General features: G+C 42.1%; 1 protein-coding gene across 1 annotated transcript; it reads right to left on the bottom strand.

The window, feature by feature from the left end:
• Positions 1–9: 9 nt before the first annotated feature.
• On the bottom strand, positions 10–17,658 carry LOC138960045 (pleckstrin homology domain-containing family A member 8-like). The gene is made up of 12 exons (XM_070331765.1): positions 17,611–17,658; positions 17,081–17,197; positions 14,924–15,088; positions 11,817–11,986; positions 10,122–10,268; positions 8,157–8,197; positions 7,341–7,772; positions 6,074–6,159; positions 4,642–4,700; positions 3,947–4,089; positions 3,170–3,302; positions 10–2,078 (listed from the first exon to the last, which is right to left on the bottom strand). The coding sequence occupies exons 1-12, from the start codon at positions 17,648–17,650 to the stop codon at positions 1,881–1,883; spliced, it is 1,731 nt and encodes a 576-aa protein (XP_070187866.1). The 5' UTR covers positions 17,651–17,658; the 3' UTR covers positions 10–1,880.
• Positions 17,659–18,406: the final 748 nt, after the last annotated feature.

Raw genomic sequence — 18,406 nt, 5'->3', positions numbered from 1 at the left:
GAAAGAGAGTTAAAAAGATCTGATTTTACCGAGTAATTTAACTTGACTTGAAATACTCAAATAATTTAAGGAATGCAAGATTCGGTTCATCCATCCTTGCACACTTTCAAGTACATACACGGCACACCACTGTTCATTTTTCACTGTGATGCTTACCACCACTGATCAATGCTTATTCCACCTTTTCCAAAGTTCATAACAACCCCCACAGAGTTGGTTCCAAACATCCTCAATTGATGACTGCCAGTACAAAGTGCAATCTTAAGGCCAAAAAAACCAAATTGTCTGTTTAGGGTAACCCGACCGACCCTATCGATTTGGCGCCGACCCAAAAACTTTTTTTTGATTTCAAAAAAAAAAAAAGAAAAAAAAAGAGGTAAAAATGCTAAAAAGAGACATTTGGCGTTTCTTTCTCTCCCTTTCTCTCTGTTTTATTTATACGTTAGTTTTGAAACATGTATTCATCAAATATAAGAAGTGAATGTTCAGCCAACATAGCATTTACACAACAAAAAAACAAAAAAAACAAAAAAAATTTACCTACCTACCGACCCTACTTTTTTTGGTCATGTTACCCTAAACAGACAATTTTTTTTTGTTGGCCTAAGTAGGAAATGAACATGGCACAAATAAAACAAAACTTGACTAAATGTAATGAGACACACGTTTATGAAACGGCTTGGAATGAATATTCAGGCGTTTCTCAGCTTTGTCATTTTTCTTCTTCAGTAGATGAATTCCGGAAATAACTGTTCGGTTTTTATGGGTTGTGGAAAGTTGCATTTCGTTGGAAACACTGAGGTGAACAAACCCTGGTGACATTGTAGGCCAAACACCAGCGAGAGGTGTGTTTATATACTCGTGGTCAGTGATCTGTGCACTGAGGCACGCGATCTCATCGGCATTGAACTATCAGCTCTGATGTGCATACTTTTCAACACAAAGAGCAAAAAAACCACCAGATTGTAATTTATTTTCACCTGATTACAGTTGATCGCTTGACTCCAGTGTCACATGGGTTTATTTGCCTCAATGTTTCCAAGGAAAAGCAACTCTTTCACAACCTATCATAACCAGACAGAATTATTTGCAAACACTGTTTATTTCATTTTAAATCTCACTCATCTGCTTCATCTATATAATATTATTCTGTGGACTAATGATGATAAAACAGTAGGATGAAAGTCGCTTGTTCATTTCAATGCCTGCTATTCTCTCAGGCACCTCGAAATTGGTTCCGTATATAAAAACCTCTCACTTAGCAACTTACTCTTGTTGCACATGTCAGCTATATTTAGAGCGCTTAAGTCCCATTGTTTCTTTTGAGATCTTTCAAAAATGAGTTTTGTGACCAATACCCTTTCAGAGTATGGAAAAACAAACAGTAAACAGGGGAATGTTTCTCTAATCTGAAAAACAAAAGTGCTCCCATCCAGTTTGTATCTGCAGAAATGCTTCTCAAAAGTTTCCTTTCATCCCATAAATGATGTTCATTTGACCATATGTCCAACACACATCAAATACAGGCAGTATGTCATGTTTCCACATATTCTTGACTGGAGGGGAGATAACAATACCTAGCAAGCTTTATTGGTACTGAGCGGCTAATACTAACCAGATTTTCTGAATGTAGACTGTGTTTTTACTCCTCCTAAAAGTAAAAGCTATGAATACTTTGGGTAAATTTGGGCCCATAACCGATGAACTGTTCAATGCATCAACAGAACAGTTTCCCAGTTAGTCAATCGTTCAATTACTACCACCAATCAATCAATCAATCAGTTCTTCATCACACACAAACACACACACACACACACACACACACACTGTCTGTCTATCTGTTCTGTCTTGTCTGTCTTGTCTGTCTCTCTCTGTCCCCCCTATACTTGTTCCTGAATGTCCAGCTGGTGGTGTGAGTAGAAGTCATCGATGACGAGGATGACTGCGTTCATGTGCTTGAGAAAGACCTCCATGTCGTTCATCAGGGAGTGCACATAATGCTGACTCTCCGTGTCACACTCGCCCTCCGCAAGATGTCGTAAAAACTCACTGCGGTACGGCAACGCCTTCACTGCCACCTGTACAGACAAAAGTCACTTTCTGTCAATGGGTAGAACTTTTTTTCAGTACAGTGGACCCCCCCCCCCCCCCTCCAAAATCTGAGATAATCAGGTCTTGAAAGGGAGGGAGTCTTAAAATGGAGGTAAATTTACAGAGGTAATCAACAGGAAATCTTAAAAACGTTGGTCTCAAAACGGGGGGAGGGGGTCTAATCAAAAAGGGGTTTTATTGTGCCAAGATCTGCACGTCTTTAACATGACAGGTACTTTTTTCATGAAAATTTGTTTCATTAAAACATACCGTCACAGCAATATAATTTTTTATTTTTACTTTGCCGCACCTCCATTACTCTCTTACAGTTTTCTGGAGATAAAGCTTCCCTTAAATGCCACTTGTGAAGAAATGTCTTCCAGTGCAATTCAAGCAAATTGATACACTCTTCCAATGGCTTGAAGTAGAAATAGGTCCAGTGACCTCACCCACCCCTTACCCCTTCTGCCCACACCCTACATTCTTCCTGGAATGGAAAGGATTTACACTGCCATAAAAACCAAAGTTCATGGCTACATTTTCCAAAACTTCGTATCAAAAACAAAATCTAAACAACAAGATGACTGTGGGTGAAAAAAAAAAGTTGAGAAACAAAAGAAATCGGTACTCACCAACACAAAGACAGCACAGGCAAAAATAACTTCACACTTTCAGTTTAATTGACTATTACTACTATGTGTCTGCTACTTCTGTACATTACATTTTCTGGACAGTGTTTCAACCCTTCTCTCAACACTTCTACACACTCATTTCAAAGGCATTACACTCCTTCTCACAAAAGCAGTTCGACTCACCGTCTCCGACCTGACAAGGCTTTTACATGAGATAAGACAATCCCTCAACTTAGACACACACCAACAATCAGCACCCTGACTGCTACTGTGGTGAGCTGGAATTTGAGATGGATTAAATTCTCAAAATCCATTCATCAAAGAAATGTCCACTGTGCCCAGACAGCACCCCCAGGCTGTTCATTTTGGGTATGTGACCAAGGGGAGAGAGTGTGCCTTCAAGTCTTTTATCTACAATTAATTCTGTAGCAATGACACACACTTACAGCAAACACGCCTCTGACCACCCAGCCATGGTAGTTCTTCAGGGTACGACTGTAAGCGTTGCTGGCACACTCCGACAGATCAGGACCCCCAGAGCACACCTCACGTAAAAACTCACGGATAAATTCCAAACCCCTGCAAATGGACACAAGCAAACACTTTAGTTTTGATTTCTAAAATCAAAATAAATGCAGTTTCCTCTGCATAAAATATTTGAAAGCTATGCAACTTACAGACAGACAGTTCTCTTTTAAATGTTCTCTTCATTTCCTATTTTTGAAGAGCAGGGCACATTAAAATGGCCCTATCAAATCCATTAGTTCTTTTGAAACCACCAACCGCCTCCTTTCTCTAAAGTATACCAACAACACAAGATTCAACCAAGATTTGCATCATAGCTATAATGCGGCATCAGACAGCACAATAACCTCTCCCCCCCCCCCCTCGTTTCTCCCCCCCCCCCCCCCCCCACACCTTTTGAGCCACCTGAGAGCGACAGTAGCAGAGCTGGAATTGATGAGTTGCCCGGCAGCAACCTGAAACAGCACAATAACCTGTCCTATCCCTGCCTGCCTGCCTGCCTGCCCCCCCCCCCCCCCCTTTCTCCCCCCACTCACCTTTTGAGCCACCTGAGTGCGACGGTAGCAGATCCTAGAGTTGATGATTTGCCGGGCGGTGACCTCAGACAGCACAATTACCTGTCCTATCCCCCCCCTCCCCCTTTCTCCGACAATTCACCTGTCCTATCCCCCCCCCCCCCCCTTTCTCTCCCCACTCACCGTTTGAGCCACCTGAGTGCGACGGTAGCAGAGCTAGAGTTGATGTTTTGCCGGGCGGTGACTTCAGCCAACACCATGGCCTGTAGAGAGGGGTAGCCAGGAGACCCTCCCGCTATTGCACTTGTCTGCTTCTGCTGGATTTTCTGTACAATACACACCCATACAGACAAACACTGCTCAGTAGTAAGACTCACTGATTTACTCAAAGACTCACTGATTGACTCAGGTGACCCCAAATAACAGCACATTGCACACATCAAGTGCTTTTCATCACACACATGCAGATCAAGACAATAACCAGTTTATCATAGATACTAGATAACTGGATTGACTTCCACCAAGAAAATATAATTCATTTTGGATTGACACATATTACCATTGTCTGATCTGCACCATGCTTGTAACCTGTACGAGAAACAATTACCAACAATAGCTAGCTTTTTACAGAACAGATCAACTGGTGCCAGTGGTGTGTTTTTCTCCTTAATCAGACAAAAACAAAACAAAATCAAAACAAATTGAAACTTCAGCTCCTTACATCCATTTCAAGAAGTCGAAAGAGATAAAGCACCACACGATTACACCAGGACAATCATCTCCAGCAAATTTTGTGCTTGGTGGCAAAATCAACTTTTCTTCTTTTTTTGTTAAAAAAAACAGACAGGAGAGAAAAATTGCATTACACTTGCACATACCCTTATGTTTCCGGAAAAATCCATTTTCACAGGAGCAAATGCTGTACTGTTGAGCTTATCTGCAAAAGCATTTGAATTCAACAACGTGAAATTCATTGAATAAGGAAATGAGCAAAAGCTTTTTAAGTTCAAACTATGATTGACTTAGAATTTAAATGACACAAAGCAAAACACCAAAATAAATAAATTAAGAACATGAATGCTTAAACTTTACCACTAAAAATCTTATGCATACAAACAGTCAAAACCTCACTTATCAAAATAAAACACATGCAATCAATCATATTTTTAGATCAAAATGTAGCACCACTAACAGCTCCAAACGTAATCAGAAGTCATACCGTATTTTCTGGACTATAAGGTGCTTCATTATAAAAGATGCAACCCCCATTTTTAAATGAACAATGAGAAAAATCCACACAATTCGCCGCAAGTGAAAGGAAGTATACAGAGTGGGAATACGTTTTCTCACGATGTGCGGCGAGATCAGAAAGCCTGCATTCTCAGAGCGGTTTGGCCTTGTGACCTCGGGTCAATGACCATATTTTTAGGTGAGACCAACTGCATGCCCTAGTTTACAGACGCTGACCTTCTGACCCCAGGTCAATTACCAAGTTTTAACTATGACAACGACACCTTTGATGTCAGAGATCGAGAGGAAACTTTGTCCAGGTCACAGAAGCAGAAACATGCATATCACTAGAGAAGGACTGTACTCTTTCTTTGTATGGCGATGTGGATATATCTGTCCTCTTCTTAAGCCATACACAAGGCGATACCGGCCAATAAGGCACAGGGGTCAAAATTGAGGACAAAAAGTTGCGCCTTATAGTCCCGAAAGTACAGTACATCATTTTTGAGTCACTTGAGAAAAAGTGACTCTATGTAATCGGTCAGTGTTAGTCTGTCCGGCCGTCCGTAGACACCACCTTAACGTTGGACTTTTCTCGGAAACTATCAAAGCGATCGGGCTCATATTTTGTTTAGTCGTGACCTCCAATGACCTCTACACTTTAACGATGGTTTCGTTGACCTTTGACCTTTTTCAAGGTCACAGGTCAGCGTCAAAGGAAAAATTAGACATTTTATATCTTTGACAAAGTTCATCGGATGTGATTGAAACTTTGTAGGATTATTCTTTACATCAAAGTATTTACATCTGTAGCCTTTTACGAACGTTATCAGAAAAACAAGGGAGATAACTAGCCTTTTCTGTTCGGCAACACACAACTTAACGTTGGGCTTTTCTCGGAAACTATAAAAGTGACCGGGCTCAAATTTTATGTGAACGTGACTCATTGTGTTGTGAATAGCAATTTCTTCCTGTCCATCTGATGCCTCATATAATATTCAGAACTGCGAAAGTGACTCGATCGAGCGTTTGCTCTTCTTGTTATTGCATGCACTAACGGCAGTAGTTAAAGAAACTCACCAAAGATTGGAACAAGTTCTCTGCATGCATCAAGGAATGGCTGAACAGGAATGTTTCCATCTTCTAACACCTGCACTGTCACAAAACTGCAACAAACCACAGCGTGATTAACAAACCATTTTTCTTGAACAAATAAATGAAAGGGAGCTAAAAGAACACAACTTGTGCCTCATGTTGTTTTTATTTTTTTGAGGGGCTGGTATCTGGCAGCCTTGACTTTCTTTCTTTATTTGATGTTTAACGTCGTTTTCAACCACGAAGGTTACATCGCGACGGGGGAAGGGGGGAGATGGGATAGAGCCACTTGTCAATTGTTTCTTGTTCACAAAAGCACTAATCAAAAATTTGCTCCAGGAGCTTGCAACGTAGTACAATATATTACCTTACTGGGAGAATGCAAGTTTCCAGTACAAAGGACTTAACATTTCTTACATACTGCTTGACTAAAATCTTTACAAAAATTGACTATATTCTATACAAGAAACACTTAACAAGGGTAAAAGGAGAAAAAGAATCCTTTAGTCGCCTCTTACGACATGCTGGGGAGCATCGGGTAAATTCTTTCTCGTCCCAACCAATATGGGACTCCCCCTAACCCGCGGGGGGTGGCAGCCTTGACGACCGAGCACTTCTTCAAGCAAAAGGAAGCAGAAAAGCATGGTCAGATTCTAGACAAACAACAGCAGGCGTCTCACACTCCTGACTGGAACACACGCCAGTCTATAAACTCTTCTTTATATTGTAAAGTGATGGAATCAGAAAACAAGAAAGGTAAGGTTAGCTATTGTAACATTTGATTTTTGACTCAACAAAACATTCACAAGTACAGTGATAGACTGGAATAAGCTCACTGAAACACAAATCAAGGTGGACACTCCAAACAAATTCTGTCTGGTAAGCCAATGGCGTGCCTTTCTAAAATAACAGCAGTTGGCACACACACCCCACTGTGTGTAGCCTGTCTAAGTTTCATCAACATATTATTCAGATTCAGATATTCATTCAAGGGAGGAACAATTATCAAACTTGGTTTCATGTTAGGAGCGCAGGATTGAACAGACACTTCACAAAATCTGCGAACATAACTGCATGTAGACTGCTGAAGCTTCACTGAGCTAATCAGCAATTAAAACTATCAATTTTACCCTGACTCTGAATTATTGATAAACATTTTTATCCAGATGGACAAACAATGGTTAAAGATTCTTGACTCTTAAGGAATCTAAAAGTAGGAGAGGGAATTTGCTGCAAATCTCTCAAGACTTACCTGACAGGCATGACAGAGAAAAAGGTTGGTATTCTGGAATCAATGGCGTCTTTAAAATCATCAGCCCCGTCTGCATCCTCCGGCGCTACATTCTGACCGTTGGACACAGGCTTGTCAGCTGCAGTCGCCGCATTTTCTGAGATTCTCTGTTCTACCACTGTCCCCATTTTGCTGACTGCTGGTTGGCTACTTGACAAGGGTGTGGCCTCCTTGCCAGCAGGTGATTGGCTATTTGAAGTGGGCGTGGTTTCTCTGCTAAAAACTGATTGGTTGCCGGCTAGCTGTGCCTCTTTGCTTGGCAACGAACTGCTGATATGTTCAGAAAGGGACACATCAGAGTGTGAACCGTCAGAGCTGGCTCGAGATCTTTGTCGCGGCTTCACCTGATGGGCTCCTTCTACAGAACCTGATGACTGTCGATTCCTTGCTGGCCTGGAAAGAGACAACTGGAGTCTTGACTGATCTTCTCTATATATATCTTATATAGATAGCACTTCATTAAGAAGGCTGTTGATAGTAGCATAGTTTTTAACACAACTTTTCAAAGAATAAATTCTTGCTATCATCACAGCTGACGAGGACTGCTAATTTCCCATTGGACTACAAAGTACAAACAGGTACTTGAAGAACTGCAAACTTTCATCAATTTAGACCTCTCACAGACAGAACAAAAATCATAATCATGCGTTCCCCTGTTTAAAAGCTGAATTAATGTTTACACCCCAGTTTGAAACAGCAAAAACATCAACAAGTGACTCAGAACATACAAAATGTAAAGTGAAAGAATCTAAAGCACAAAATAAAACAAACGCTTACTTGTCAGTAGAATTTGATCTTGAGATGGATACTCTGGAATTCTGTTAGAGGAAAAAATAAAACATCATGATTCTGCCTGAAAAAAAAGTCTCACACTGCAATACAATGAGCATAAATAACGATGTCATTCAATAACAGAAAGACACAATAACCAAACATATCAACATGCAACGTCTCTAAATACAATGATTTACCTATGTTCACAGGCTTAGCTCATCCCTTACCCCTTTCTGTCTTCTATGCTTTCGTCAGTTTTATGAGAAGAAGAAGATAGACGTATATGCCTGCCACAAATAATACCAAGACATTATGATAATATAAATGTATGCTTTACTTATGCTCCAAATGACCATGAAATCTGCACAAATAACATTCCAGTACTCAAGAATTTAAAAAAGGATCTAAAACTGGGATGTGGTACGCCTGTACAGCAGTCCCTGCAATGTACGGCCCCCGGCGTGAGCGGACACCTGACATGTACGGACACATTTGCTCGGCACGGAGTGTTTTCCTTCTATATTTGCCCTCCCTTAAACGGACACCTGCAAAACGTGGACGCGGACACTCATTTTCGGTCCCAACAGCAGGTCATACCTCCAATGTACGAACAGACCATCCTCAAATTTTCACCACAACAAAATCGATAACAGAGCAGTCCGGCTCTTGGTACAAAGATCACAGCCGCAATGGTGTGATGACAGTCACTGATAACTTGAGTGCACGTGTACCCATCGTGTGTCTGTGTGTAACCTCTTTCATTGACAAGATACTCTTGTTTCCCCTCAGCCTTGACCAGTGAGTCGGTTGCCTAATCTATGAACCCTTCAGTTGTCTTGCTTTGTCAAAAGTTACGACACAGTCAACTGGTTTTGCTCTGAGTGAACAGTGCAGCTGGCCTCTCTGGCCACAGCCCCGAACAGTACATGGCTGGAGGGAGTGAGAGAGAGAAAGGGGGGGGGGGGGTGGAGGGTTAACTGGCTAAACTCTGTGGGGTGTCCGGTGTCACCGCATGTCAGCAGGAAGAGCATTGGAGAGAAATAGAGAGGTGTACTCTTCCACACAATTTCCAAGCATCAGTTGTCACGGCTTGGGGTAGGCATTAGTCATTTAGTGAGGGAGAGTGGGAGCTGTGTTATGTACAGTGTATTTCCGACTGAAGAGTGAAAAGTCACTGCCATGCCACATGATCGGCATGCAGTCAATAAAGCCAGACAAGAAACAAATAAATTACTTGATTATGACATGCAGCTCTATCTGCTGCTATTTATTCAAACTGGTTTTCAAGCTTATTCTTGCAAAGCATCTGCACACGCTCCTCTGTGCTGTGTTTGTGTGGCTGCTTTCGTATGTCAGTGCATGGTGATCGAGTGTGTTCACTGCCTTGAGGATTTATTTTATCTCTTCTTTTCAACACTTTTCATACAAATCATTTTTACAGAACGTTTAAAGAAGTATTAGGAGTTTATTGTTATTGTTTAGTTGCCACAAGAAGTGATTAGCATAGACTCAATCCTGTTGTTTGTGTGTCTGTGTGAGTGTATGGGGGAGGGGGTGGTGTGGTCACCCCTCCCGTGACCGGACACCTGCAATGTACGGACAGTTTTGCTATGGCCCAAGGGTGTCCGTTCATGAGAGGGACTGCTGTACTACTAGTTCTTTCTTTCTTCATTTGGTGTTTAACGTCGTTTTCAACCATTCAAGGTTATATCGCGACGGGTACTACTAGTTGAAGATGCCATTCTGTTATAAAGTCAAAAATAACCTGCCAGGATTAAGAAGGGAAAATTATATATATATATATATATAACAACATGAAACGTTATTTTCAGTTGTGGTGTTAAAGATAATAATGATATTAATAATGCATAATATTTATAAAGCGCATGTATCCAGGGTTCAAACCCTGCTCAAACTCAAAGCACTGATAAAAACAAATTAAAGGAACGCTCACAAAGTGTCACTCACAGAAGTTGAGGTGGAAACTCGCTTTGGAGACAGCATAGCAACGTCTGTGGGGGATGTGATGTCTTGAACAAGTTTCATCACATCGTCCAGCGTATGTATGAACGTGTCGCAAGTTGCGCTCAGCAGAGAGGTGGCATCATTTAATTTCTGACGATAGAAATCAACAACAATAATTGGCAACTCATTTCACTTGCTAGTTCATAACAAAACACGTCTCAGACTATGAGTGACACAACCGTCAAACACTGAAGAAAAAGATCAAATCGTTATTTTATAGAGCATCTTAATCCTAATCCTACCTAGAGTTAGTCACACCTGAGCTTTGTCGCATTAGCACCGATGTCTACCCCAGCCCAAAATTCATGAAGTAATGAATTAATTGCATTTCATGAATTTTGCACAGTCCATGTTGTAAACAGACAATACGGGAGAAATATTCTTTACGATATATATATATATGCAGGACTATAATATACAGATGGTATTGGAACATTCCTATATGATGGGAATGGAGATTTCAGTTTCAAACCAGGTTTGAAAAATTAATCTCCTTGTACGTTGGTCGCCAACCCCCCTTACATTGGTATTTCAAGATTCCTGCACAGCTAAAAATAAAAGTTGAAGTGAATTATGGCAACTACTGCAGCAGAAAATTACTTGTAAAGTCGCTGCAAGGATCATTGCATGTACTGTTATTGGAGGTCGATCATTAACAGATCAATCATCACAGGACCTTCACATTGCACAACCTGTTCTTCTTCTTCTTCGTTCATGGGCTGAAACTCCCACGATCACTCATGTTTTTTGCACGAGTGGGTTTTCACGTGTATGACCGTTTTTACCCCGCCATTAAGGCAGCATACGCCAATTTCGGGGGAGGCATGCTGGGTATTTTCAAGTTTATATAACCCACTGAACTCCGACATGGATTACAGGATCTTTTCTGTGCGCACTTGGTCTTGTGCTTGCGTGTACACACGTAGGGGGATAAGACACTAGCAGGTCTGCACATAAGTTGACCTGGGAGATCGAAAATAATCTCATGTTCAAAGCTTGGAGTTAACATACTCACCTCTACATCCGGCACAGCTTTCTGCACATAAGTTGACCTGGGAGATCGAAAATAATCTCATGTTCAAAGCTTGGAGTTAACATGCTCACCTCCACATCCGGCACAGCTTTCTGCACATAAGTTGACCTGGGAGATCGAAAATAATCTCATGTTCAAAGCTTGGAGTTAACATACTCACCTCTACATCCGGCACAGCTTTCTGCACATAAGTTGACCTGGGAGATCGAAAATAATCTCATGTTCAAAGCTTGGAGTTAACATGCTCACCTCCACATTCGGCGCAGCTTTCTGCACATAAGTTGACCTGGGAGATCGAAAATAATCTCATGTTCAAAGCTAGGAGTTAACATGCTCACCTCCACATTCGGCGCAGCTTTCTGCACATAAGTTGACCTGGGAGATCGAAAATAATCTCATGTTCAAAGCTTGGAGTTAACATGCTCACCTCCACATCCGGCACAGCTTTCTGCACATAAGTTGACCTGGGAGATCGAAAATAATCTCATGTTCAAAGCTTGGAGTTAACATACTCACCTCTACATCCGGCACAGCTTTCTGCACATAAGTTGACCTGGGAGATCGAAAATAATCTCATGTTCAAAGCTTGGAGTTAACATGCTCACCTCCACATCCGGCACAGCTTTCTGCCCCCCTTCTCCTTCTCCCTCCCCCGCCTTGGCTGGCTGCGTGATGCTCTGCTTGACGGAGTGCACTTGCTGCATCAGCAGGTCGCAGTACAGCCGCAGCTCTGAGCGCTTGGTACGCATGATGTCCGCTGGCAGTTCTACTGCAACTGAACAAATGAAGGGGTTTCTTCCTTCTTGATGCATTTGTTGGAGTTTTTCATAGTTTTACTTGCATCCATTAGACTTTTTTTCTTTTCTTTTTGTTGGACAAATATATTCGCCTAGTGCATACACATGAACTTCAAAAAGAAGGTTTCACCGGCGTCATAAAATTCAAGTGCCATCTTTTAGATATACCCATAAAAATATCCTTATTATCATACAGCGCACAAACAAATAAGACTAAATGTAGTTAGATCAATGCCTGCTGATCGAGGTGACAAACGACTGCCGTTTAGCCCGAACATCTAGAAAAAGAGTCAAGTCTGTCGTTCCTGGGGCTACCTCCTCCTAAGACTAACACAATAACATTTTAAAGAACTTTGTGCCAGCTATGTTTTATGTACGTAACTCGGCACACAGCAGTTCTAACTGGCCTGGTACTCTGAACTAGTGGCCAGTTACAATTTCACACACTGTACAACACTGGAACCCCACTTTTACGACCTCTGAAAAAATCAGGTATTAACAAGTCGCGTACGGCAAAATTACTACATTTAGTCAAGCTGTGGAACTCACAGAATGAAACTGAAGGCACTGCATTTTTTCACAATGACCATAGTCCGCCGCGCGTGCAAAAAGCAGTGAAATCGACGAGCCTGTTTAGCGCGGTAGTGGTTGCGCTGTGGTGCATAGCACGCTTTACTGCACCTCTCTTCGTTTTAACTTTCTGAGCGTGTTTTTAATCCAAACATATCATATCTATATGTTTTTGGAATCAGGAACCGACAAGGAATAAGATGAAATTGTTTTTAAATCAATTTTTGAAAATTTTATTTTTAATCATAATTTTTGGCTTACGTAAGTGTAGCCTATGCGATGATAAACTTTGTCTGTCTGTGCGTGTGTGTGTGTGTGTGTGTGATAGAAACTTTAACATTTGACTAAACACCGAAATACTAATTTTACCTGGTTATTATCCAAGCAACAGCTTCAAAATATTGAAGCAATGATCAACATTTCGTCGGCACGTATGTAGTTAAAGTGTGTATCCAAAGAAAACGGGTGGTGGGGGGTTTTGGGGGAGTAAAAACAGCTGACTGATTTGTCGTGTGAGGTATGTAGACCAGGTCAGGGGTCAAGGTTAGGTCAGATCGCGTGAAGGATTGTGGTATAGATACAGTTATCACCGAGCTGCAGTTCGCCGATTCGAAGAAGACGACTCATGATTTCACATTGTTCGGTTTCGTAGCTCCAGAAAAATAGATAAAGAAGATACCAAAGGAGATTTCCTACAGGTTAATCTGCACAGCGTGTTTCCAGTGTCTGCGCGAGGAAGCGCTGTCGACTGAAAGCGCAGTGTCGATCTGACCATCGTGTCCTTGTAAGTACTAAAAAGTAGGCTACAGACAGACAGATCTAGATCTAGTGTCTCGCACTCTTGCACCGTATCACTTATGCTCACTGCTTCTTTCTTTCTTTATTTGGTGTTTAACGTCGTTTTCAACTGTTCAAGGTTATATCGCGACGGTATGCTTACTGTGTGTGTGTGTGTGTGACGGAGTGATTGAGTTTGTGTTACTGTTTGTCGATTTCTTACGTGAGCCTCTTGTTATATTTTAAATTTTCAGAGCTTGTTTTTAATCCGAATGTAACATATTTATATGTTTATGGAATCAGAAAATGATGAAGAATAAGATGAACGTAATTTTGAATCGTTTTATAAAAAAATAATTTTAACTACAATTTTCAGATTTTTAATGACCAAAGTCATCAATCAATTTTTAAGCCTCCAAGCTGAAATGCAATACCAAAGTCCGGCCTTCGTCGAAGATTGCTTGGCCAAAATTTCAATCAATTTTATTGAAAAATGAGGGTGTGACAGTGCCGCCTCAACTTTTACAAAAAGCCAGATATGACGACATCAAAGACATTTATCGAAAAAAATGCCTGGGGATATCACACCCAGGAACTCTCATGTAAAATTTCAGAAAGATCGGTCCAGTAGTTTACTCTGAATCGCTCTACACACACACACACAGACAGACAGACACACACACACACACACACACACACACACATAAATAGATCCCTGCGCCTTGAGGCCGAGTCTGGAGATACGCGCGCGATATAAGACTTCATATATAACACACACCACGACCCTCGTCTCGATTCCCCCTCTATGTTAAAAAATTTAGTCAAAACATGACTAAATGTAAAATGGAGGGACATTTAAATTGGATGTAAATTACAGAGGTTATGAACAGAACATCTAACAACAACAAATGAGTGTTTCAAAAAGGAGGAAATCTTCACTTGGGGGTCTTAAAACGGGGGTTCCGTTGTACCTCAAATGTGGCCAGGCCTTTGCAGTTACTCTGCGAGTGTATTTTTTTTTTTTTTGGGGGGGGGGGTCCTTACACCTGTTCCTTGTTCTGGTGTTCTCACGCCGCCCCGTCCCTGCATTCGCTGCTCCATCCACTATCTGAATTTCGTTCCGCTGCCAGACCTGTCGATTTTACAGACACTCCAGGGAGGGATGTCGGGTCGCTGCGGTAGGCTACCCTCGGAAGTTGACACTGCACTTCTGCTGAGTCACTTCGACGGTGTTCAGTAGTGGGTCTGTCCCGAGCTAACGGACTCAGCCCACTACCTACTATGCCCCCTACTAACGACATTGACTGCTAAGTCGCGGAGCCAGACTAAGTGAGCGTCCCCTCCAGAGAGCAGACCGCCACCACGTCCCTCCGTCGACCCCCCAGAACGTCACACGTTGAAGACTGACAGCAGAAGTACTATTCAGGGAAGGATGGAACAGGAACAATGAGATCAAGGTCACCATGAGAGCTCCGGGCATGAAGGGCCACAAGAGCAAGGACATTTTATAGTTTTGGATGATTAATGAGATGAGGATGATTATAATGATGATGCTATGTGTATCTTACCAATACCAGCAGAGGGTTCCTGTGCAGACGGCTGACTGTACTTGGCTTTAGCTGAGCCCAGTGCTATGAGCCATGACTGTCGCTCCTGGGGCTGAGCGGCCTTCACGTAGTAGTGCTGTTCTCCCGGAATGATCAGATCAAGACGAGTATTGTCTGTCGGATGCACTATCACAAAAACAATAATAAAATAAATAAAACAAATCAGACATGTCCTTGTAGTGGTGAGTACAGAACTCTTGTTTTTTAACGTATGACATTTAATGATAACAGCAGCATGCGTAACACTAACAACTAACATTAACTCATGCATGTTCCCTTCACAACAATTGAAGACCTTGCAGCTTCCATCATTGACATAGATCTGTATTCATTACACAATTGAGTTCACCGGTACTTCATATTTATAATCCCCCCCCTCCCCCCCCCCCCCCCATCATCTTTATAAAAGAACATGTCATTGTCACAGCTGTATCAATTTTTTTTCAATTTTTCATTGACAAGCAAACAGGTCCTCAACCTTCAACAAGCACACAGAAACAATACAACGGTATACATGAGTTTTGCAAACATTTCATCTGTAACAAAACACTACATTGCAAGTTCAGTGTTATTAATATCATTCAGAATTACATTTCATCAGCCATGGCAATGGGAAGGTCTATCGATCCAGTCGTGTGTTTCTTTCAGGCGAGACTTGCTTGCATCTAGCCGCTCGCGGAGCTAGGAGTAGGAGGCGAGAGTGTATATATATGAAACGTTTTGATGGCTAGCTACGCAAGAATTAAACACCATTGGTTGATACCGGAAAGATCATCTGACATCTGCACTGGTCGGTAAACGGTCGTGAACAGCCAATTGGACTGGCAGCTGCGCGGCCGCCATTTTTTTTTTGCATAGTGAGCAACCCCAGTTGAAGGCTACCTCGCGTTCACATGCCAAATCCTAGCGTTCCTCGTGGCAAGATTTGCCCATAAAACGGTACTTCCTCGCCCCACTCGCTTCACGAAACGGGGTCTGGTCTGTTGTTTGTGTACCTGAGCGGCAACTTTTTGCATGTCACGTGGAGGGCTAGTGGGTAAAGGCACAGACAGCTGTGCAGACCCGTGGAGGGCTAGTGGGTAAAGGCACAGACAGCTGTGCATGTCACGTGGAGGGCTAGTGGGTAAAGGCACAGACAGCTGTGCAGACACGTGGAGGGCTAGTGGGTAAAGGCACAGACAGCTGTGCATGTCACGTGGAGGGCTAGTGGGTAAAGGCACAGACAGCTGTGCATGTCACGTGGAGGGCTAGTGGGTAAAGGCACAGACAGCTGTGCATGTCACGTGGAGGGCTAGTGGGTAAAGGCACAGACAGCTGTGCATGTCAGGTGGAGGGCTAGTGGGTAAAGGCACAGACAGCTGTGCATGTCACGTGGAGGGCTAGTGGGTAAAGGCACAGACAGCTGTGCATGTCACGTGGAGGGCTAGTGGGTAAAGGCACAGACAGCTGTGCATGTCAGGTGGAGGGCTAGTGGGTAAAGGCACAGACAGCTGTGCATGTCACGTGGAGGGCTAGTGGGTAAAGGCACAGACAGCTGTGCATGTCACGTGGAGGGCTAGTGGGTAAAGGCACAGACAGCTGTGCATGACATGTGGAGGGCTAGTGGGTAAAGGCACAGACAGCTGTGCATGTCAGGTGGAGGGCTAGTGGGTAAAGGCACAGACAGCTGTGCATGACACGTGGAGGGCTAGTGGGTAAAGGCACAGACAGCTGTGCATGACACGTGGAGGGCTAGTGGGTAAAGGCACAGACAGCTGTGCAGACAAAATAGATACAGTGGAACCCCGCTTTTAAAAAAAAAATCTATTTAAAACTTCCGCCCTTTAAAGACCCTGTTTTCTGAGACTTTCTATTCATAACCTCTGTAAATTTACCCTCATTTTAAGACTTCCTCCATTTTAAGACCTGATTTTGTCATTTGATTTGTAGGTCATTAAAAGGGGGGGGGGGGGGGGGGGGACTTCCACTGTAGTTGCCAGGTGTGCTAACAAAAAGAGCCAACATAAGGTTTATGGACAGCATACCCCACAGTCATGCACCGCTGATCTGCCTGACTGCCTTTGGCAGATACGCAAGAATTGTGACGTCAAATGACAGACCTCGACTTGATATGCATACCTTTGATGTCACAGGCATTCATCTTGATGGATCCTTTGCAACCATTGTTTACATCTTCCTGTGACTTGTAGTATGACAGCACACCCGATTCCAGGATGAACCATCGGGGCTGCCATCCTGCACAGAAATGAGAATCTAAATTATACACTAATGCACAGTAGGAGTCTTTATCGGTTCATCTCCAAGAGTTCAACGGTACTGTCTGAATCTCTGATCAGTACAGCAGTAGGCACTGTCGTTTTGAGCTAAATAGTGTAATCATCAAATAGACGGAATACGCATTTCATTGGAAAACGGTATATCAATAAACACAGAAGGTTGCAGTTAATTGTTAGTTTGCAACCCATCCCAAATCACAGTTAACCGGCACGCTGATTGCAGACGAAAGCTCATTTCCTGTCACCGTGATTGTTCTGCTTCGCTGAATAAATGATCACACTTAACATCTAACTGCATTAACACTCAGGTTTAAAAAAAGATTAGATCGCAAAACTTAACTGACAGAAGAAAGGCAAAGCAGACAAACATACCTGACAGATAGTTTGTCCATTTCCACAACACGCCTTCCATGTTTGTTGTTAAACGTCAACATGTAAAGTTAGAACTCTACTATCATTTTCGTATTCAAAAGTTCTCTTTTGGCCTTGGCAACACATCAATCGATTTTTTCTCTCAAAAATAGTAATCTTGAATAAAACACAAATTATATCCAAATTCTATCATGTTTACAATTAAACTGAAAGAAAAGATTTGAAATAGTTTCAGATATTAAAAGGGACACTACCCTGCTTTTTGTTTCTTCTTAAATGGTTGCATATTTGTCTCCCATGTGTAAGTGTAAAACTACGTGTTTCCCCGTCTGTGTCTATATTTTTCTGTTGCCAAATATAGATAACTAAATAAAAGGAAGTAACTATGAAACGAAAAGAATTACGAAAACAGAACCCCCCCCCCCCCCCCCCAAACAAAAAACAAAATTGAAGGAGAAAATGTATGCCTGAGCTGCCAGAAAATAACTATGTTCATCATAGACAGAATCAACTGCATCTGTTTGTACAAGGGATTTTAACACAGAAGTTGTATCTCCACTGAAAATGATGCGTATGTATGAAGTAGTAGTCAGGTATGTTGTTGCCGTTGTTTGAGTGTCTTTTTTACATTTAGTCAAGTTTTGTTTATGCTATGAACAAACGTATTTTTGTTTTGTTTTTAGACGGCAGAAGTTGTTGACCATTTCCAACTGAGGCTAGTCATGGATTTGCCAACAAATATTATAACATACAAGTACCAAGGCTGGCAGGAAAACCGTTAGTGCAATAATGTCGT

Source organism: Littorina saxatilis, linkage group LG2 (assembly GCF_037325665.1).
Source record: "Littorina saxatilis isolate snail1 linkage group LG2, US_GU_Lsax_2.0, whole genome shotgun sequence".
Lineage (NCBI taxonomy): Eukaryota > Metazoa > Mollusca > Gastropoda > Littorinimorpha > Littorinidae > Littorina > Littorina saxatilis.
This window is presented reverse-complemented; position numbering and strand designations above follow the sequence as displayed.